Source organism: Artemia franciscana, chromosome 4 (genome assembly GCF_032884065.1).
Source record: "Artemia franciscana chromosome 4, ASM3288406v1, whole genome shotgun sequence".
Classification (NCBI taxonomy): Eukaryota; Metazoa; Arthropoda; class Branchiopoda; order Anostraca; family Artemiidae; genus Artemia; species Artemia franciscana.
Window position 1 is genome coordinate 47101030 of NC_088866.1, and position 23941 is coordinate 47124970.

Consider the following 23941-nt stretch of genomic DNA (forward strand, 5'->3'; position numbering starts at 1 on the left):
TTTTTTCTTTTCCCCAGGGGTCATCGTATCGACCAAGTGGTCCTAGAATGTCGCGACAGGGCTCATTCTAACGGAAATTAAAAGTTCTAGTGCCCTTTTTAAGTGACCAAAAAATTGGAGGGCACCTAGGCCCCCTCCCACGCTCATTTTTGCCCAAAAGTCACCGGATTAAAATTCTGAGATAGCCATTTTATTCACCATAGTTGAAAAACCTAATAACTATGTCTTTGGGGACAACTTACTCCCCCGCGGTCCCAGCGGGAGAGGCTGCAAGTTAAAAACTTTGACCTGTGTTTACATATAGTAATGGTTGCTGGGAAGTGTACTGACGTTTTCAGGGAGATTTTTTTGGTTTAGGGGGGAGAGTTGGGGGGTACGTGGGAGGATATTTCCATGGAGATACTTCTCATGGGGGAAGAGAATTTTAATGAAGGGGGCGCACGATTTTCTAGCATTATTTGAGAAAACAATGAAAAAATAAATATGAAAAGTTTTTTCTACTGAAAGTAAGGTCAGGATTAAAACTTAAAACGAACAAAATTATTACGTATATGAGAGGTTTACCTCCTCGTTATACCTCACTATTTACGCTAAAGTATTTTTAGTAATTTAGACTATAAATTATTTTAGTAATTTATTCTACGGCCTTTGTGATTCAGAGGTCATTCTTAAGGAATTGGAACAAAATATAAGCTTTAGTGTAAAGAACGAGGTATCGACGAGGGTTGAACCCCCTCATATACGCAATAAAACATACGAATATAGAAGGTCGTTACGTAAGTTAATTCGTAAGTTACGTATATTTTTTACAAATGAAAACGTTTGAAAACTTCTAGTTGCTTTTTTAAGTAATCAAAACTCGGAGGGCAGCTAGGCCTCCTCCCTCGCTCATTTTTCTCAAAATCTTCCAATTAATTGCAATCAATTAATATGCAAAATTTCGTTTTAATTATTTATGTGCGGAGAGCCAAGATCAAAACATGCATTAATTCAAAAACGCCCATAAATTAAATAAAAAAACAAGTTTTTCTTAAATGAAAGTAAGGAGCAACATTAAAACTTAAAACGAACAGAAATTACTATGTATATAAAAGAGGCTTTTCCTCCTCAACGCCCCGCTCTTTACGCTAAAGTTTCTTACTGTTTTAAAAATAGAGTTAAGAGAAAGATTCAAACTTCAGCGTAAAGAGCAGGGCCCTTCATACACAAAAAAGCCCCTTTCATATACGGAGTAATTTCTGTTCGTTTTAATTTTTAATGTTACTCCTTACTTTCATTTAAAAAAAACTATTTTTTTATTTAATTACTTTAAAGACGAATAGATAAGGAGCTCAACAGTAACTGAAACTCTAAAAAACGGAATTTTGATACCAATAGTTACATCAAAAGCATTGTATTTTAAAGCTGATTTTAAATAAATAAGTTTCCTCAGTTTTAGTCTTACCGATCAAAGGTTACGAGCCTGAGAAAATTTGCCTTATTTTAGGAAATAAGGAGAAACACCCCTTAAAAGTCATAGAATCTTCACGAAAATCATACCATCAGATTCAACGTATCAGAGAACTCTACAGTAGAAGCTTCAAGCTCCTATCTACAAAATCAACAAAAATCTAAATTCTAAAACTTAATTTTTTAAAATAATTTTAAAAAAAATAATTATTTAAAAATTTAAGATTTTTAAAATCTAAAAATGTAAAAAATCTACAAAAATCATCTATCTACAAAAATGTGGAATTTTGTATTTTTTGCCACAAGACAGATCAAGGATGTGTGTTTGTTTTTTTGTTGTTTTTTTTTCCCAGGGGTGATCATATCGACACAGTAGTCCTAAAATGTCAATAGAGGGCTCATTCTAACTGAAATTAAAAGTTATAGTGCCCTTCTTAAGTAACCTAAATAATTTAAGGGTATCTAGGGTATCAAAAATTTGAAGGTATCACGCTAATGTTTTCCCAAAGTCACTGGATCGAAATTCTGATGTATCCATTTTATTCAACCTAGTCAAAAAACCTAAAAACTTTGTCTTTAGGGACAACTTACTCCCCCAAAGTCCCCGTGGGAGGGGCTGCAAGCTATAAACTTTGACCAGTGTTTACGCATAGTAATGGTTATTGGGAACTGTACAGACACTTTCATGAGGCTTTTTTGGTTGGAGAGGGAGGGGTTGAGGGAAGGGGCTTATGCGGGAGGACTTTCCATGGAGGAATTTGTCATGGGGGAAGAGAATTTCCATGAAGGGGGCGCAGAATTTTTTACAATTTTTTTAAAGAGCAATGAAGAAATAAAAATGAAAAAGTTTTTCAATTGAAAGTAAGGAGCAGCATAAAAACTTAAAATGAACAGAAATTATTAAGCATATGAAGGGTTGACCTCCTCCTAATACATTGCTCCTTACCTTAAACTAATTTTATTAATTTCAACTATTTATTATACAGCCTTTGTAATTCAGGGGTCATTCTTAAGGAATTGGGACAAAATTTAAGCTTTAGTTTAAGATTGAGGTATATACGAGGAGGCGAACCCCCTCATATACGTAACATACGAATTTAGAAGTTCGCTACGTAAGTCAATTCGTAACTTATGTATATTTTTACTAATGAAAACGCTCGTAAACTTAAAAGTTATATTTGCCTTTTTAAGTAACCAAAAAATTGGAGGGTAACTAGGCCTACTCCCCCGCTCCTTTTTTTCTCAAAATCGTCCGATCAAAACTATGAGAAAGCCATTTAGCCAAAAAGTAAATTAATATGCAAATTTTATTTTAATCATTCATGTGCGGAGAGCCAAAATCAAAACATGCATTAATTCAAAAACGTTCAGAAATTAAATAAAAAAACAAGTTTTTTAACTGATGCTAAAGAGCAACATTAAAACTTAAAACGAACAGAAGTTATTACGCATATAAGGAGTTCACCTCCTTCTAATACCTTGCTCTTTACGTTAAAGTCATTTTATTAATTTCAACTATTTATTCTATAGCCTTTGTGATTCAGGGGTCATTCTTAAGGCATTGGGACAAAATTTAACCTTTAGTGTAAAGAGTGAAGTATTGACGAGGGGGTAAACCCCCTCATATACGTAAAAAAACATACGAATTTAGAATTTTGTTATGTAAGTTAATTTGTGAGTTACGAACATTCGTAAAACTATAAGTTCTATTTTCCTTTTTAAGTAACCAAAAACTTTTTAGTATTTTTTTTAGTTTTTTTTTTCTTCTTTTGTATTAATGCTAAAGCCAAGCGCCACCCCAACACCTAGTTGGTGGGGGCGTTGGGGTGGCGCTTCGCGCCACCCCAACAGCCGTTGCCAATATATATATATACTAGCTGTTGGGGTGGCGCTTCGCGCCACCCCAACACCTAGTTGGTGGGGGCGCTTCGCGCCCCCCCCAAGCCCCCCTGCGCGCGTAAGTCGTTACGCGCCATAATAGTTACGCGCCATTGTAGTTGTGTCCCTATGTCCCACCTGTGAATATAGATATATATATATATATGGTTTTAACTACGTAAAACTTGCGAATATACAATATTCTTTGCTGTCCCATTGTCTTTGCATATAAATAGATTGTCAGGTTATCCCCCTGTTTCCCCCGGTGTCCCCGTTGTAGTTGTGTCCCTGTGTCCCGGTCGTCATTTATATTCCCTGTGTCCCGGGTCCCGGTCATCATTTGTATCCCGGTGTCCCGGTCTGTATATACATTCGTTTTTTAGTTTTGTTTTTCTCCTTTATTTTTTTCCTTTTTTTTTCTTTTTTAGCTTATTTAGATTTTTAGATTTTTTAGTTTTTTTTATTAGTTTTTAGTTTTTATTTCTTTTTAGTTTTTTTGTCCCGGTCGTCATTTATATCCCCCTGTTTCCCCCGGTGTCCCCGTTGTAGTTGTGTCCCTGTGTCCCGGTCGTTATTTATTTTTTAGTTTTTTACCTTTTTTTAGTTTTTTTAGTTTTTTAGCTTTTTTATTTTTTTTATTAGTTTTTAGTTTTTTTGTAGTTTTTGCCTTTTTTTTAGTTTTTTTAGTTTTTTAGCTTTTTTATTAGTTTTTAGTTTTTTTTGTAGTTTTTGCCTTTTTTTAGTTTTTTTAGTTTTTTAGCTTTTTTATTTTTTTTATTAGTTTTTAGTTTTTTTTGTAGTTTTTGCCTTTTTTTAGTTTTTTCAGTTTTGACGTCACCTGATCCAGTTTTTTCAGGTGACGTCACCTGATCCACGATCCACAGATCCACAAACAACTTATTTTTATATATATAGATAGTTTTTTTTTTTTTACTTATGTCCTGGTCGTCATTTATACTCCCTGTGTCCCGGTGCTTTGTTGATTGCTAATCGAACATTCCTTTTGTCCTGGTCGCTTTCTCTTTGAGTGTCGTCATTTATTAGTTTTTTCCTTTTTTTTTTAGTTTTTTATTGGTTTTTACCTTTATTTTAGCTTATTTTTCAGTTTTTTCCTTTTTTTTAGTTTTTTTTTATTTTTTATTTTTTTTAGTTTTTATATATATAGATAGTTTTTTTTTTTACTTATGTCCTGGTCGTCATTTATACTCCCTGTGTCCCGGTGATTTGTTCATTGCTAATCGAACATTCCTTTTGTCCTGGTCGCTTTCTCTTTGAGTGTCGTCATTTATTAGTTTTTTCCTTTTTTTTTTTAGTTTTTTATTGGTTTTTATCTTTATTTTAGCTTATTTTTCAGTTTTTTCCTTTTTTTTAGTTTTTTTTTATTTTTTATTTTTTTTAGTTTTTTACCTTTTTTTAGTTTTTTTAGTTTTTTTAGTTTTTTAGCTTTTTTACTTTTTTTATTAGTTTTTAGTTTTTTTTGTAGTTTTTGCCTTTTTTTAGTTTTTTCAGTTTTTTTTTAGTTTTTTATTGGTTTTTACCTTTATAGTTTTTTTAGTTTTTTAGCTTTTTTATTTTTTTTATTAGTTTTTAGTTTTTTTTTGTAGTTTTTGCCTTTTTTTAGTTTTTTCAGTTTTGACGTCACCTAATCCAGTTTTTTCAGGTGACGTCACCTGACACATCCATCCATCCATCCACAGACAGACAACTTATTTTTATATATATAGATAGATATATATATATATATATATATATATATATATATATATATATATATATATATATATATATATATATATATATATATATATATATATATATATATATATATATATATATGTTGCCAATATATACGTGCCAATATATATATATATATATATATATATATATATATATATATATATATATATATATATATATATATATATATATATATATCTATCTATCTATCTATCTATATTCACAGGTGGGACATAGGGACACAACTACAATGGCGCGTAACGACTTACGCGCGCGGGGGGGCTTGGGGGGCGCGAAGCGCCCCCACCAACTAGGTGTTGGGGTGGCGCGAAGCGCCACCCCAACAGCTAGTATATATATATATGTTTTTAACTACGTAAAACTTGCGAATATACAACATTCTTTGCTGTCCCATTGTCTGTGCATATAAATAGATTGTCAGGTTTACCGACTCTTGAACATGTAACATATAATGGTCCATGGGAAAACAATCCGTATTCAGATCTATACCTCATGATTCTAATCGTCATTTGTGTCTCGGTGCTTTGTTGATTGCTAATTTATATTATATTTATATTTATATTTTTTATATTTATTAATATTTTTTTAGTTTTCTTTTTCTCTTATTTTTCAGTTTTTTCCTTTTTTTTAGTTTTTTCTTTTTTAGTTTTTAGTTTTTTTTTTGTTTTTTACCTTTTTTTAGTTTTTTTAGTTTTTTTAATTTTTTAGCTTTTTTAGTTTTTTTATTAGTTTTTAGTTTTTTTTTAGTTTTTGCCTTTTTTTAGTTTTTTCAGTTTTTTTTAGTTTTTAGTTTTTTACCTCTTATTTTTATATATATTTATTCATATTTTTTTAGTTTTCTTTTCCTCTTTTATTTTTCAGTTTTTTCCTTTTTTTTAGTTTTTTTCTTTTTTAGGTTTTAGTTTTTTTTAGTTTTTTACCTTTTTTTAGTTTTTTTTAGTTTTTTTAGTTTTTTAGCTTTTTTAGTTTTTTTATTAGTTTTTATTTTTTTTGTAGTTTTTGCCTTTTTTTATTTTTTTCAGTTTTTTTTAGTTATTAGATTTTTACCTTTTTTTAGTTTTTTTTAGTTTTTTAGCTTTTTTAGTTTTTTTTTCTTTTTAGTTTTTTTTGTAGTTTTTACCTTTTTTAGTTTTTTTCTTCTTTTGTATTAGTGTGAAATAATTCAGACGTCATATGCGAACAAACATGACGTCACCTGATCCACAGATCCACAGATCCACACACAGACAACTTATTTATATATATATATAGATATATATATATACTAGCTATTGGGGTGGCGCTTCGCGCCACCCCAACACCTAGTTGGTGGGGGCGCTTCGCGCCCCCCAAGCCCCCCCGCGCGCTTAAGTCGTTACGCGCCATAATAGTTACGCGCCATTGTAGTTGTGTCCCTATGTCCCACCTGTGAATATAGATATATATATATATATATATATATATATATATATATATATATATATATATATATATATATATATATATATATATATATATATATATATATATATATATATATATGGTTTTAACTACGTAAAACTTGCGAATATACAACATTCTTTGCTGTCCCATTGTCTTTGCATAAAAATAGATTGTCAGGTTTACCGACTCTTGAACATGCAACATATAATGGTCCATGGGAAAACAATCTGTATTCAGATCTATACCTCATGATTCTAATGATTGCCCTTGAGCTTTGTTGATGGTGATTGCTAATCGACCATTCCCTGTCCCGGTCGTCATTTATATCCCCCTGTTTCCCCCGGTGTCCCCATTGTAGTTGTGTCCCTGTGTCCCGGTCGTCATTTATATTCCCTGTGTCCCGGTCGTCATTTGTATCCCGGTGTCCCGGTCTGTATATACATTCGTTTTTTAGTTTTGTTTTTCTCCTTTATTTTTTTCCTTTTTTTTTCTTTTTTAGTTTATTTAGATTTTTAGATTTTTTAGTTTTTTTATTAGTTTTTAGTTTTTTTTTTCTTTTTAGTTTTTTTGTAGTTTTTACCTTCTTTTTAGTTTTGTTAGTTTTTTTTTTTTACTTATGTCCTGGTCGTCATTTATACTCCCTGTGTCCCGGTGCTTTGTTGATTGCTAATCGAACATTCCTTTTGTCCTGGTCGCTTTCTCTTTGAGTGTCGTCATTTATTTTTTTCTTTTTTAGTTCTTTTAGTTTTTACCTTTTTTAGTTTTTTTAGTTTTTTAGATGAAATTTTTTTTTAGTTTTTTCCTTTATTTCTTTTTAGTTTTTTATTGGTTTTTACCTTTATTTTAGCTTATTTTTCAGTTTTTTCCTTTTTTTTAGTTTTTTTTATTTTTTATTTTTTTTAGTTTTTTACCTTTTTTTAGTTTTTTTATTTTTTTTTAGTTTTTTAGCTTTTTTACTTTTTTTATTAGTTTTAGTTTTTTTTGTAGTTTTTGCCTTTTTTTAGTTTTTTCAGTTTTTTTTAGTTTTTTATTGGTTTTTACCTTTATTTTAGCTTATTTTTCAGTTTTTTCCTTTTTTTTAGTTTTTTTTTAGTTTTTAGTTTTTTTAGTTTTTTACCTTTTTTTAGTTTTTTTAGTTTTTTTAGTTTTTTAGCTTTTTTATTTTTTTTATTAGTTTTTAGTTTTTTTTGTAGTTTTTGCCTTTTTTTTAGTTTTTTTAGTTTTTTAGCTTTTTTATTAGTTTTTAGTTTTTTTTTGTAGTTTTTGCCTTTTTTTAGTTTTTTTCTTTTTAGTTTTTTTGTAGTTTTTACCTTCTTTTTAGTTTTGTTAGTTTTTTTTTTTACTTATGTCCTGGTCGTCATTTATACTCCCTGTGTCCCGGTGCTTTGTTGATTGCTAATCGAACATTCCTTTTGTCCTGGTCGCTTTCTCTTTGAGTGTCGTCATTTATTTTTTTATTTTTTTTAGTTCTTTTAGTTTTTACCTTTTTTAGTTTTTTTTAGTTTTTTAGATGAAAATTTTTTTTAGTTTTTCCTTTTTTTTCTTTTTAGTTTTTTATTGGTTTTTACCTTTATTTTAGCTTATTTTTCAGTTTTTTCCTTTTTTTTAAGTTTTTTTTATTTTTTATTTTTTTTTAGTTTTTTACCTTTTTTTAGTTTTTCTAGTTTTTTTAGTTTTTTAGCTCTTTTACTTTTTTTATTAGTTTTTAGTTTTTTTTGTAGTTTTTGCCTTTTTTTAGTTTTTTCAGTTTTTTTTTTAGTTTTTTATTGCTTTTTACCTTTATTTTAGCTTATTTTTCAGTTTTTTCCTTTTTTTTAGTTTTTTTTAGTTTTTAGTTTTTTTAGTTAGTTTTTAGTTTTTTTTTGTAGTTTTTGCCTTTTTTTAGTTTTTTAGTTTTTTAGCTTTTTTATTTTTTTTATTAGTTTTTATTTTTTTTTTGTAGTTTTTGCCTTTTTTTAGTTTTTTCAGTTTTGACGTCACCTGATCCAGTTTTTTCAGGTGACGTCACCTGATCCACAGATCCACAGATCCACACACAGACAACTTATTTTTATATATATAGATATACGTTTTTAACTACGTAAAACCTGCGAATATACAACATTCTTTGCTGTCCCATTGTCTGTGCATATAAATAGATTGTCAGGTTTACCGACTCTTGAACATGCAACATATAATGGTCCATGGGAAAACAATCCGTATTCAGATCTATACCTCATGATTCTAATGATTGCCCTTGAGCTTTGTTGATGGTGATTGCTAATCGACCATTCCCTGTGTCGCCATCGTCATTTATATATCCCCCTGTGCCCCCCGGCGTCCCCTTTGTAGTTTTGTCCCTGTGTCCCGGTCGTCATTTATATTCCCTGTGTCCCGATCGTCATTTGTGTCCCGGTGTCCCAGTCTGTGATTTCTCTTTGAGTGTCCCGGGCGTCATTTATATTCCTTGTGTCCCGGTGTCCCAGTCGTCATTTATATCCCCCTGTGCCCCCCGGCGTCCCCGTTGTAGTTGTGTCCCTGTGTCCCGGTCGTCATTTATATTCCCTGTGTCCCGGTCGTCATTTGTATCCCGGTGTCCCGGTCTGTATATACATTCGTTTTTTAGTTTTGTTTTTCTTCTTTATTTTTCTTTTTTCCATTTTTCTTTTTTTTCTTTTTTAGTTTTTTTAGTTTTTTAGCTTTTTTAGTTTTTTTATTAGTTTTTAGTTTTTTTTCTTTTTAGTTTTTTTGTAGTTTTTACCTTTTTTTTAGTTTTTTAGTTTTTTTTTTACTTATGTCCTGGTCGTCATTTATACACCCTGTGTCCCGATCGTCATTTGTGTCCCGGTGCTTTGTTGATGGTGATTGCTAATCGAACATTCCTTTTGTCCCGGTCGCTTTCTCTTTGAGTGTCGTCATTTATATTCCCTATGTGCCGGTGTCCCGGTCGTCATTTGTTTCCCGATGTCCCGGTCTGTAATTTCGTCAGTTGAAAACATGACGTCAGTCAACACACAAACATGACGTCACCCAACAGACAGACCCACACAGACACAGACAACTTATTTTTATATATCATTTATTTCATCATATACCATTTCAAAAACGAATGTATATACAGACCGGGACACCGGGATACAAATGACGACCGGGACACAGGGAATATAAATGACAACCGGGACACAGGGACACAACTACAACGGGGACGCCGGGGGACACAGTGGGATATGTAAATCATGACGGAGACACAGGGAATGTTCGATTAGCAATCACCATCAACAAAGCTCAAGGGCAATCATTAGAATCATGAGGTATAACTAAAAACACTAAAAAAAGGTAAAAAACTAAAAACAAAAAAAAAGACCAATTCAAAAACTAATGTATATACAGACCAGGACATCGGGACACAAATGACGACCGGGACACCGGGACAAAAGGAATATAAATGACGCCCGGGACACTCAAAGAGAAATCACAGACTGGGACACCGGGACACAGGGAATATAAATGACGACCGAGACACAGGGACACAACTACAAAGGGAACGCCGGGGGGCACAGGGGAATATATAAATGAGGACGGCAACAAAGGGAATGGTCGATTAGCAATCACCATCAACAAAGCTCAAGGGCAATCATTAGAATCATGAGGTATAGATCTGAATACGGATTGTTTTCCCATGGACCATTATATTTTGCATGTTCAAGAGTCGGTAAACCTAACAATCTATTTATATGCACAGACAATGGGACAGCAAAGAATGTTGTATTTTCGCAAGTTTTACGTAGTTAAAAACATATATATATATATATATATATATATATATATATATATAGATATATATATATATATATATATATATATATATATATATATATATATATATATATATATATATATATATATATATATATATATATATATATATATATATATATATATATATATATATATATATATATATATATATATATATTCACAGGTGGGACATAGGGACACAACTACAATGGCGCGTAACTAATATGGCGCGTAACGACTTACACGCGGGGGGGGGCTTGGGGGGTGGGGCGCGAAGCGCCCCCACCAACTAGGTGTTGGGGTGGCGCTTCGCGCCACCCCAACAGCTAGTATAGATATATAGATATATGTTGTTAACTACTTAAAACTTGCGAATATACAATATTCTTCGTTGTCCTATTGTATGTGCATATAAATAGATTGTCAGGTTTACCTAATCTTGAACATGTAACATATAATTGTCCATGGGAAAAACAATCCGAATTCAGATCTATACCTCATTATTCTAATAATTGCCCTTGAGCTTTGTTGAGGGTGATTGCTAATCAAACATTCCCTGTGTCCCCGTCGTCATTTATATATCCCCCCTTTGCCCCCCGGCGTCCCTGTTATAGTTGTGTCCCTGTGTCCCAGTCGTCATTTATATTCCCTGTGTCCCGGTCGTCATTTGTGTCCTGCTGTCCCAGTCTGTAATTTCTATTTGAGTGTCCTGGTCGTCATTTATATTCCCTGTGTCCCGATCGTCATTTGTGTCCCGGTGTCTCGGTCTGTAGTTTCTCTTTGAGCATCCCGTTCGTCATTTATATTCCCTGTGTCCCGGTCGTCAGTTGTGTTCCGGTTATCCATGGGAAAAACAATCCGTATTCAGATCTATACCTCATTATTCTAATGATTGGCCTTGAGCTTTGTTGATGGTGATTGCTAATCGAACATTCCCCGTGTCCCAGTCGTCATTTATATTTCCCCCCTGTTCCCTCCGGCATCCCCGTTGTAGTTGTGTCCCTATGTCCCGGTCGTCATTTATATTCCCTGTGTCCCGGTTGTTATTTGTTTCCCGGTGTCCCAGTCTGTAATTTCTCTTTGAGTGTCCCGGTCGTCATTTATGTTGCCTGTGGCTCTGTTTCCCGGTCGTCATTTGTGTCCCGGTGTCCCGGTCTGTAATTTCGTCAGTCGACAAACATGACGTCAGTCAACAAACAACTTCATGACGGCATAATGCTCAATCCTTACATTGACGTCAGTCGACAAACAACTTCATGACGGCATAATGCTCAATCCTTACAATGACGTCAGTCGACACACAAACATGACGTCAGTCAACGCACACACACAAACAAACTACTTATCTATCTATATGTGGTAATACGGGACCCAGAGATCGAACCATGCTGCAGGAATGCACTGCAGGGCCGACGCAGGGACCTTAGTAGTCAAGAAGCGTCGTTAATCCAATACAAATACAAATTCAGTAGCTCAGTTGGTAAAGCGTTATGTTCCAGGTTTTAGATCCGAGAGGCTCCAGGTTCGAACCTTGGCATTAGCATTAATACAAAAGAAGAAAAAAACTAAAAAAGATAAAAACAACAAAAAAACTAAAAAGAAATACTAAAAAAACTAAAAAAGATAAAAAACTAAAAAAGCTAAAAAAGGGTAAAAAACTAAAAACTAAAAAAGTAAAAAAAAAACTAAAAAAAAACTAAGAAAGGTAAAAAACTACAAAAAAACTAAAAAGAAAAAAACTAAAAACTAATAAAAAACTAAACAAATACTAAAAACTGAAAAAGAGAAAAACTAAAAAAACGAAAAAAACTGACAAATAAAGGAGAAAAAGAAAACTAAAAAAATTAAAATAAAAAAAACTAAAAAAGGTAAATGTATTCAAGCCGAAGTAGCTGAGTTGGTAAAGCGTTATATTCCAGGTTCTAGGTTCGAACCTTGGCTTTAGCATTAATAAAAAAGAAGAAAAAAAAACTAAAAAAGAAAAAAAAAAACTAAAAACAGGTAAAAACTACTAAAATAACTAAAAAGGCTGAAAAACTAAAAAAAAAACTAAAAAAAAGGTAAAAAACTAAAAACTAAAAAAGAAAAAAGAGAAAAAAAAACTATAAAAGGGTAAAAACAGCAAAAATAGCTAAAAAGAAAAAAACCTAAAAATTAATAAAAAAACTAAAAACTGAAAAAGAAAAAAAACTAAAAAAAGGAAAGAAACTGACAAATTAAGGAGAAAAAGAAAACTAAAAAAATAAAAATAAAAAAAAACTAAAAAAAGTAAAAACTACAAAAAAAACTAAAAAGAAAAAAGAAATAAAACTAAAAAGCTAAAAAACAGGTAAAAACCAAAAAAAAACTAAAAAGAAAAAAGGAAAAAACAAAATATTTATTTCATCATATACCAATTCAAAAACGAATGTATATACAGACCGGGACACAGGGAACATAAATGACGACCGGGACACTCAAAGAGAAATTACAGACTGAGACACCGGGACACAAATGACGACTGGGGCGTGTAAGTCGACTGACGTCATGTTTGTGTGTCGACTGACGTCATGTTTGTCGACTATAAATGACGACTGGGACACAGGGATACAACTACAACGGGGACGCCGGGGGGGGGGGCACAGGGGGATATATAAATGACGATCGGGACACAGGGAATGTTTGATTAGCAATCACCATCAACAAAGCTCAAGGGCATTCATTAGAATAATGAGGTATAGATCTGAATACGGATTGTTTTTCCCATGGACAATTATATGTTGCATGTCCAAGAGTCGGTAAACCTGACAATCTATTTATATGTACAGACAATGGCACAGCGAAGAATGGCGCGTAATGACTTGCGCGCGTGGGGGGCTCGGGGGGGGGGCGAAGCGCCCCCACCAACTAGGTGTTGGGGTGGCGCGAAGCGCCACCCCAACAGCTAGTATATCTATATATATATATAAAAATAAGTTGTTTGTCTGTGGGTCTGTCGAGTGACGTCATGTCATCATGTCGTCATGAAGTTAGTTGTCGTCATGTTTGTTATGACGATGACGTAATTAAAAGTATTTAAGAAAATATTTCAAAGACAAATTTTTAATTGTAAGAAGATCGTGGACGGAAAAATGTTTAATTGTAAATTGACTGAAGAACCTACAATGGCAACAGCCGAGGAAGCTGCTCAAAGAGTCTATGCCAAAAATCTTGCGGCTGATAGAGAAAGTAAGAAAAGAAAGCGTGCCGAAGAATCACAAAAACAGCAAGAAAACAGACTTGCGGCTAAAGAACGCAAAACCGCGCCGTTAGCTGAAAATCCAACTGGACAGCGAGAGTCAAAACATATCAAAACTGAAAATGATAGCGATGATGATTGGGTTTGGGATTTTGACTTGGATAAGGTCATCAATGCCTACCAGATTTTAGTTAAAAAAAACAAAGGTTCGGCGATATGTATTTCATAGTGACGCTGAAAAATAAAGAAGAAAAAGAAAACTGAAAAAAGAAAAAAGGTAAAAAACTAAAAAAAAAACTAAAAAGAAAAGACACTCAAAGAGAAATTACAGACTGGGACACAAATGACGACCGAGACAGAGGGAATATAAATGACGACCAGGACACTCAAAGAGAAATTACAGACTAAGATACCGGGACACAAATGACGACCGTGACACAGGGAATAAAAATGACGACCAGGACACAGGTATTTAAGAATATCGTTCAAAGACAAATTTTTAATTGTAAGAAGATCGTTGAAAGAGAAATTTCTAATTGTAAAATGACTGAAGAACCTTCAATGGCAACACCCGAGGAAGCTGCTCAAAACGAATGTATTGAAGCCGAAGTAGCTGAGTTGGTAAAGCGTTATGTTTCAGGTTCTAGGTCCGAGAGGCTCCAGGTTTGAACCTTGGCTTTAGCATTAATACAAAAGAAGAAAAAAACTAAAAAAGGTAAAAACTACAAAAAAACTAAAAAGAAAATACTAAAAAAACTAAAAAAGCTAAAAAACTAAAAAAAAATAAAAAAAAAAGGTAAAAAACTAAAAACTAAAAAAGAAAAAAACTAAAAAAGGTAAAAACTCAAAAGAAAAAAAAACTAAAAACTAATAAGAAACTAAAAAAAACTAAAAACTGAAAAAGAAAAAACCTAAAAAAAGGAAAAAAACTGAAAAATAAAGGAGGAAAAGAAAACTAAAAGCCGGGACACAGGGAATATAAATGACGACCGGGACACTCAAAGAGAAATTCCAAACTGGGACACTGGGACACAAATAACGACCGTGAGATATAAATGACGACCGGGACACTCAAAGATAAATTACAGACCGGGACACAAATTACGACCGGGACACAGGGACACAAATGACGACCGAGATACTGGGAATATAAATGGCGACAGGGACACAGGGAATGTTCGATTAGCAATCACCATCAACAAAGCTCAAGGACAATCATTAGAATAATGAGGTATAGATCTGAATACGGATTGTTTTTCCCATGGATAATTTTATGTTACATGTTCAAGAGTCGGTAAACCTGACAATCTATTTACATGCACAGACAATGGGACATCGAAGAATTTGTATATTCGCAAGTTTTACATAGTTAAAAACATATATATATCTATAACGAAAAGAGAAATCTTTTCTCTTTTATCTATATTCATAGGTGGGACACAGGGACACAACTACAATGGCGCGTAACTAATATGGCGCGTAACGACTTACGTGCGCGGGGGGGCTTGGGGAGCACGAAGCATCCCCACCAGCTAGGTGTTGGGGTGGCGCTTGCGCCACCCCAACAGCTAGTTTATATATATATATATATATATATATATATATATATATATTTGATGTTGGGTAGGTTGTGGTGTACATAAATTCCCCCTTATCAGCTTTTGTCTTTGTAGAGGCTTGCGTTTGCTAATATTTTCATTTTTGCGCCTGGTATATCAATATATAATTAAATTTTAGCATTTATCCTTTGCAGGGTACTGAAGAAAGAATCGAAAATGAAATATAAGTACCAAGAAAAAGTCGTGCGCAAGAAAGTCCAGAGAGCACAAATGCCAGCGTTTCCTTGTGTCGAGTGCAAAGACGTAATTTTTTTTCTCTCATAGTTTTGGCTTTGCTTCTCATTTCATTTGCTATTGATTTCGTGTACTATCTTCTGGAAATATATGAGTTTGTGTTTTGGTGGTGCACGTTAAATCTAATGTATGTGCTTTTGTGTTTGTAGACAGGTATGGCACATGTGTGTAGTTTTATTTTCGGGCATGGTGTATCAATATATAAACCAGTTTGAGCATTTGGCTTTGCACGTTACCAAAGAAAGAATCTGAAATTAAATATCAGTCCCGACAAAAAGCAGTGTACAAGAAGGGCTAGAGCAGTGGTGGATCCAGGGCGTACGAGGGGACGCCCTCCTGATATAGTGGTGGACTTGTGATTGGGACAGCTTGCTTTGGTTTCGGTTGGGACAAAAGTTATTTTCTTGTAATAGGTTTTTAATAGTTGAGTTTTTATTAAGTTTTAGTACCATAAAAAGGCATTCAATTTAATTTTCATTTATCAAGGGAATATGTCCCTATTACCACGAAAGCTAACTGGGAGGCAAAAATCTTCATTTTGTAATAACAAGGAGGGGAAATTTAAAGTCCTGACTTCTTTAGGCTGTCGAAATGATATTTCAGGATTGAGCTGTTGTAACAAGGCTGAAAAACATTTACTTCTATTTACCGTCAAAAATTTATTTTCGAGGCTTTCTATGAAATTGAGGTGAAGAAATGGATATCATTACTTTCTTGGCTGTCAGTTTCGGTTTTTTGGGTTTACTTTTTTTGTGAAGCGGGGTGATTTTTAAATTGTTGTTTTCTAAGGGATTTGTATAACAGAAAGTAAATGTATGAGAAGTGCAAAAATTATTAATTTAAGTTTGAGATTTTGATGAGCAAGTGGTGGCCACTTTACAGCCTATTTTAATCAATTTAAAGCTCTGCTTTTTATGACATATCACCTCCTCTGTTCATCCTTTAACATTAAAATAAAGGCAAACTCTTTAGAACTTTAATAAAGGTTCGTATCAGTATACACTTAAATTAAGTATACGAGTCGAAATACCCCTTTAAAGGCCGGAGTAATTTAAAATTAAGAAGAATAGATTTTCAGAAAATTGTTTATAAAAGAAGGAAAATAATTATGTTTTTTTTCTAGCTGGTATAGATAGATCTCGGAATTTTCAGTTCGAATCAGTGGAATAGCATCGATTTTTTTCAAACATTTACTAATAAAATGTTGATAAAAAGTGGAAATTAACACAACTTGAGTTAACCATGGAAACAGAATGCAATTACAACATTACTTCTGAATTTCTCATCTTCTCAATACCAACCAGTCACAAAATACAGTTATGTTTTTGTATACGGATTGCATATATTTGTCCATAAAATTGTCTAAACTGCTATATATACCACTGAAGATTTTAATGCTTATTTTTATACATGCCATCCAATCATATTTCCACGGTTAGTTGTTTACAAATCAAAATTTTTACAGGATAATTCTCATACTTAATGCTAAATCAGAGTCTAAGTTAAAATTTTTATTTTTTTTGCTCAACTGACATGTCGAGATTTAACGTCTGAATTGAATATATGAAGTCACAAGGTTTAAAAAAATAATTGTTTTATTGTTATTAATCTTTTTTCAAAAATAGAATTGTGAGAAAGAGTGAAACTTTAGCGTAAAGAGCAAGGAGTTAAGGAGGGGATATCCCCTTTCAAACACGGAATAATTTCTTTTCGGTTTAAGTTTTAAAAAGCAGAGTTGTGAGAAAGAGTCAAACTTTAACGTAAAGAGCGAGGGGTTGAAGAAGGGACAACCCCTTTCGTATATGGAATAATTTCTGTTCCTTTTAAGTTTTAATGTCGCTCCTTACTTGCAGTTAGAAAAACTTGTTTTTAGCATAAAGAGTAAGAGTAAGGTGTTGCTCCTTACTATCAGTTGAATTTTTTTTTGTAATTTTTGATCTTTCATTAAATAATACTGGGAAATCGATCCCCCCCTCCATAGAAAATTCCCCTGCCCCATGATAAATTCCTCCATGGAAAGCTCCTCCCATGTATATTCCCCCCAACAGAAAAATTCCCCTCAAAGCGTATTGATACATCCCAATAACCATTACTGTATGTAAACAATAGGTAAAATTCATAGCTTGTAGCCCTTCCCCTGGGGACTGTAGGCGGTAGAGTCCTCAAAGACATAGTTATTAGATTCTTTGACTGTGTTGAATAAAATGAATATCTAAAAAGTTTTATTGGGTGACTTTGGTGGAAAATAAGCGTGTGAGAGGGGTAGCTGCCCTCAAATATTTTTGGTCACTTTAAAGAGCACTATAACTTTTGATTTCGAATAAACTGAGCCATTTCCCGACCTTCTAGACTCACTGATTTGATATGATCACCCCTGGAAAAGAAAAACAAAAACAAAAATAAACAAAAAAGAAACGAATTAACAGGCATCCGTGAGCTTTCTTCTTGCAAAAAAAAAATGCAAAATTTCCCATGTTTATGCATAGGAGCTTGAAACCTCTATAGTATACCTGTCTGGTCTGCTGAAGCTAATGGAGTGAATTTTATTAAGATCATTTAATGCTTTGGGGATTCAAAAATGAGCAATTTTTTTTACTCGTATTTTTTTGAGGGTCCCATTAAATTTGATAAATATTAAATTTTTTTGAATAAACATAAAAATTTGAGTCTTTTTTGTATCTTTTGTTGTCAAGACTCTGTTTCTTAGAGTCTTGTTTATATTGAACCGCATCGCTCCTTACTTACAGTACGTTACCACGAACCGTTTAAAAGTTGGCTTATGCTTAACAAAATAATCCTCAAAATCGAATTTTAACTGAACAAAAATACTGAAAAAATATTGATAACAAAACTAGAAGATATAAGATGTTCGTGAACACATGGCAAATTTTAAAATCTGGAAAGCTACAAAACTTTTTTTTTGTATTTTTTTGTAACATTACTAGAACAAATCTTATCGCATCTTTTACCTTCTCCTTTTCTCTGCTTTTCTAAATAATTTTACTGATTTTTGCAAAGAAAATAAAAACTTTTTTATATGTTTCAATTTAAATGCATCCAAATATTATTTCGAGTTTTTTTTTGTAAAAGTATCTAAGGAATAGATGCTAATAGGCAACAGTTAGTTGATATATCCAATTTTTAGGTTTGAGATTTCCCAATAATGGGATGTTAGAAGTTATCTCCATAATAGAGACAAGGAGGTATTGTTCCAAGTTCAACTTCCGCTCGATCAGGCCAACTTAAATCTCTACCGACTCTAATGAGGCGGCCAGTTGGGCCGTTCTTATCACAACCAGTAGTCTAAACAAAACAATCCTATGACTAGTAGAAGTCATAAGAATACAATGTTCTATTATTTGTTTTTTTAAAGGCACTTCTTATTAAAGAGTGGTCGTAAAATTTTGAAAGGGACTCATTCAATTTGAAAGTAGAAATTCTAGTACCCTCTTTAAGAGTCAAAAATGATCGAAGAGCATTTAGCCTCCCCCCCCCCACATCCTCTTTTTCCCTAATGTGTTCAAAAAGATTTTGAGATAGCCATTTTGTTCAAGTAATCCAAAAGTTATACATAAGAAAATCCAGGGTCGAACGACTTCCTTGAGACCTGGGGCAAGTGTTGTAAGTTATGCCCTGAGGGTAAATGAGGGCTTTAGTGAAGGGGTGGTCATGCAAACTTTAGAGAAAGCTCATTTATCTGGGTACTGAAAGTTCTGTTTTACTTTTTAAGAGTCAAAAGTCTTTGAAGGGCGTGAAACCCTTCGATCGGAGGGTAACTGGAATCCCTCACACCCTCTTATGCCCAAATGTGCTGGATAAAAATTTTGAGATAGCTGTTTGGTTCAAAATGATCTAAATGTCATGCAAGTATACTTCTAGGGTTAATACAACTCCCAAGACCCAGGGAGCAAGGGCTGTAAGCTATGCCCCGAGGGCAGACAAGGATTTTATGGAAAGGGTGGTTGTTTAAACATTGGAGGAGACTCATTTGATTGACAATTCAATTCTAATTCACTTTTTAATTGTCATGAGTGACTGGAGAGCAACTATCACCCCCAAGTGAAAGTCGTCCTAGCCAAGTGGATGGTACGCTGGATTCGGAATTCATTGTCCGGAAGAGGTTGGTTCGATTTCTGGTGTGGCCAGTTATTTGGTTTGGGAAGGGGTCAATGCTGTGACTCTGTAAGCTCTGCCAGAGTCGACACAGCTCTAAATTGGTACTTAGAGAAATCTGGAAGGTAATCAGGAAGGGTGATCTAATGCACAGGATGACTGGCACCCATTCCCCATTGCACTTCCTGGCTTAAGGGCCAGGAGGCACAGATTGATACTACCGGTTTGTACTTTAGGAGGTCTAGTACCTTATCCTTTATCTTTTTTTCTATTACTCCGATATCCTGTTTTCTCCAAAAGCATCCGCTGAAAATTTCAAGATAACTATTTGTTCAAAATAATCCAAGTATCATATAACAAAGCCTTTGGAAATGAAATTGCCCCCAGATCCCGGAGGCCAAAGGTTGTAAATTATCCCCTGGGGTTATGTCAGGTTTTCACAGAAAAGGGGGTCGTATATATTTGGGGTGGCTCATTTGATTTTAAATTGTAATTTCTAGTTCCTTTCTAAGAGTCACAAGTGATGAAAGGGCAACTAGCCCCCCTCCCAACCGCCTTTTCTTCAAGTACATCCAGTCAAAATTTTTAGATAGCCATCTTGTTCAAATTTTCCCCAAATGCATCCAATAAAGATTTTCTTACAGCAACTGTGTTAAATAGATCAAAAATCATATAAGATTGCTTCCAGGGTTGGCGCAGCCCCCAGAGCCTGGGGACAAGGGTTTAAAGCTATGCCCTTGGGCATACAATGGAATGGGTGGCCGCATAAGCTTTGGACGAGGCTGTTTTGATTGGAAACTGTCTGCTGGTTTCCTTTAAAGAGTCAAAAGTAATTAGTGGACAACCAGACCCTCCCCCTTTACACCATTTTCCACAAATAGATACAATCAAAATTTTGAAATTGCCATTTTATTCAAAATAATTCAAATGTAGAATAACTTGCCTTCAGGATTGACTACCCTCCTGACCTCCAGGGCAAGAACTATAAGTTATGCTAAATATCCATTGTTAACATATAAGAATTTTTATGGACGAGGTGGCTGCATAAACTTTGCAAGAGCCTTATTTGATAGAAAATTGAAATTTCTAGACTTGTTTTTAAGAGGTAAAAGTGATCAGAGGACTACACGCCTACCTATTATCTTTTTAGAACTTACGTATTATAGCTACCACACTTTGTTCTTGATCTGTAATGAAACTGGTTTTCTGTGTCCACTTGGAGATGATCAGTTTAGCCTGAGCAAGATAAAATGCTATGGGTTTATATTTTAATTAAATGGTTCATATATAGAGGGGGTTAGGTATTTAATATAGTACGTCCAGGGCGGCCTGCTTTCACTAATTTTCTGTTGTATTTTCCATAATTTTGTTATCAAAATATTATATTTTCATAATATTTGGTATATATAATAAGGATTAACCTAACATCACTCCTTTGGAGTGGTCACTATAACACATAAATGCGCTCCTATTCTAAAAAAAAGAAGCCTAAGGCCTACTGCGTCATTGGTGCTTTACAGAGACTATATGTGGCTTTAAAAGTCTTGGAAAGAACTATTAAAACCAAGATGAATATTTGATATATTGTGATATTAATTGCAAAAATCTCGGCAGTGCAAGATCATACTTCGCTGTTATTTTCATTTTCAATGTAGTAATAAGTAAAACAGAAAATTTTTGTAATATAATTCATTTTTAGTAAGTGCCAATGACGCAGCAGGGTTTAGACTCTTACAGTTAGGGAAGGGGGCTCCAGCCAAACTCTTGTTTGTAGTGACTTGTGTTCATTTAAAGCTTGACTTGCATATTCAATTTATGTTTTGTTCGTTCAAAGATTTATTTACTCATTTATATTAATAGGCTCTATGTTGGTTTGCTTCGACTGCTTATTTAATTTCTTTTCGTTTTATGTTTTATTTATTCTTTGATAGTAATTGTTGGTCCTATAAACTTTGAATTATTCTAAAAATTCAATTTTGCTGATCTTAGGTTTAATATGGCCTTTACTTTTCTTTGAAAAACTTTTTTTTAAGTTTTATTTTTAGTTAATCGTTTGAAAGAGGAACTTTGAGGCAGAAGCATCTGAGAGTAGTATACCTTCACGATTATAAGCTTTATTTTTTATTTTTAATAAACAGTTTGATGGCTATGTTATCATAGTCAGCGTTTAATCATTTAATTTTTAATTTAGTATTTTGAAAGTGGCAAACTAACAGAAATGGAAAAGGTAAAAAAAATTAATCGAATCTGTCGACACAAGTGTAGACATCCCCGTTCAAGCACTCCTCCTGGATTTTGGGATCTGGAAAGAACTCGGGAGCCGAGGACATTAACTCCACCAGTGACTACGCATGATGAAGATATTGTTGAATGATACTTTTATGTACTATATTTTGTACCACTTTGGAAAAAAAATAAACTCAATAAAACCGTGACGAATATCCAAATGTGAGCAAAAAAAATCAGAAAAAGAATTACGGGCAGGGAGCATCCCTGAAAACTCAATTTGAAGCGGTTTCTTAGGAGAACAAGATACTAAGACTCAACAGAGTGAAACGAGGCCTATTTATGAGGGTTAAAAGCAATGCAGCCTTTAGGCCTGGTTTAACATAGCTCTTCACCTCTCTTTGAAAAACGGATTTTCTGGATTTTTTTTAAATTAATCGAAGTAAACATGAATGTATCTTGCATATTTTATTTTTTCCCCAGAAAGGAGGGTCGTAGAAACTTGAGAAGGACTTCTTTGATTGTTAATTAAAATTTCTAGTGCCCTTTTAAAGTTAAAATATAATTGGAGGGTTAACAACCTCCCTTTTGTACCATTTTAAGCCCCTTATTCTTGTAACCCAGTATGAAATAAAAAATATTAAGAGCACAATTTGTTCAAAATAGTATAAGGTGATGACATAGCCTTTCAATTTTACGGCCTTGGGGGTCAAAAATAATACATATTGCGGATTGTTCACACATGTTTGTAATAGGAAAAAAGGGCGTAGTTAATAATGGGCTTGTGATTGGCTCTAAACTTTAAGGTATCTGAAGGGAAAACAAGAAAACATTCTTCGTGAAAGGATGGGGGCTAGGGATTCCCAAACTGGATAAAAGACTTATTTCCTTGATCAGGTCAAAACTTTCTTATATAAAAACAATAACTACTTTCCTTTAACAAAACTACAAATAACCACCAGTGACAATTTTTTTCCATTAACTTCCCAGTTACACCGTTGGTAAATGGTGAACACCAATCACCAGTAAATGGTAACATCCGATCACCGATCGGTGATCGGATAACCGGTAAATGGTAACCGGAACAGTAACACCAGTAAATGGTGAACATCGGTGAACACCGATGTTCAGTAACACCGTTGGTAAATATTTCAATATTTGAAAATATAAATCTCCTTCGTAAAAAGTCACCTAGGATTTTTTTAAGTTTTTGTATGAATAATAAACGGATTTCTGAAAACTATAGCATACATTTGTTAAGCAGCTTCGTCAGTTAAATCAGGGAGTCTTCTAACCCCATTTGTTTATTATTTGCTGTTTAAAAGATTGAATATTGTTGTTCACAGCCAGAAAAACACAATTTTCTATCTAGGAATCATTTACAGTAATTACTTTTAAAAAGTTAAAAAAAAAATCACTTGATCACATGATAAAAATCACTCTCTATCAATCAACTTAAGAAATCAACTGTTTGTTTAGAGAACTGTAATTTCGATTCTTTTGGGGTTGTTCCCAGATTATATCGATGTTCTTTTTATTATTATCATTCTAACAGCCACAGCACCATCTCATTACTATTAGAGATTAGTTCCATCTCTACTTGAAAATTAGGCTTGATTCAATTTAAAAATTTTAACATTATTCTGAATTTTATCTTTTCATTTTATCTCTTTAACACTCAGTAATTCGAAAAGTTCTTCTAAAGTAACATATTCTTTAAACTTAACCAAGTTTCTCAAAGGATTTCCATTGAGAATAAGAAGCACTTAAATTAAAAAGGGGCTATTGAAATTTGAAATATTTAACGAAATCATCCCTTTGTCAACGAAATTATAAAAAGTGTGTTCGACTGTAGTTGCTTTAGAACCAAAATTTTGGCCTTCCATAAATGTTAATAAAAGTCTCTAGAATGCGATTAGTTTCAGAGGTTTAATTTCAACATCTTATGGACGTATATTCGTCTTTCTATTCGTCTTTCTAGACATAATATTTTTTTTAATTACTCTTTGAATGGTTTGTTTTCCATTAATAAGTGGAATCTTTTAAGGGGACTATTATTACACTACGTGGATTGAATGTATGTTCAAGCATTTACTTGAATAATTTATCTTGCCATTCGAACGCAAATGGGTGGTAGACATTATAATATAGTGTCTTTTTAAACATTAAATAAATAAACTAGTTTTTCTTAACTAAAAGTAAGGAGCGACATTAAAACTTTAAACGATGAGAAATTATTCCATGTATG

At 33.3% G+C, this 23941-nt stretch overlaps 1 protein-coding gene across 1 annotated transcript in view; it reads left to right on the top strand.

Annotated features, from left to right (window-relative positions):
* Nucleotides 1–21896, top strand: part of LOC136026509 (uncharacterized) — a 35693-nt gene extending 13797 nt beyond the window's left edge. The window contains exons 2-3 of the mRNA XM_065703138.1: nucleotides 15255–15363; nucleotides 21659–21896. Of these exons, the coding sequence (XP_065559210.1) occupies nucleotides 15255–15363; nucleotides 21659–21841 (292 nt within the window). The 3' untranslated portion in view covers nucleotides 21842–21896. The remainder of the gene's footprint in view (nucleotides 1–15254; nucleotides 15364–21658) is intronic.
* Nucleotides 21897–23941: the final 2045 nt, after the last annotated feature.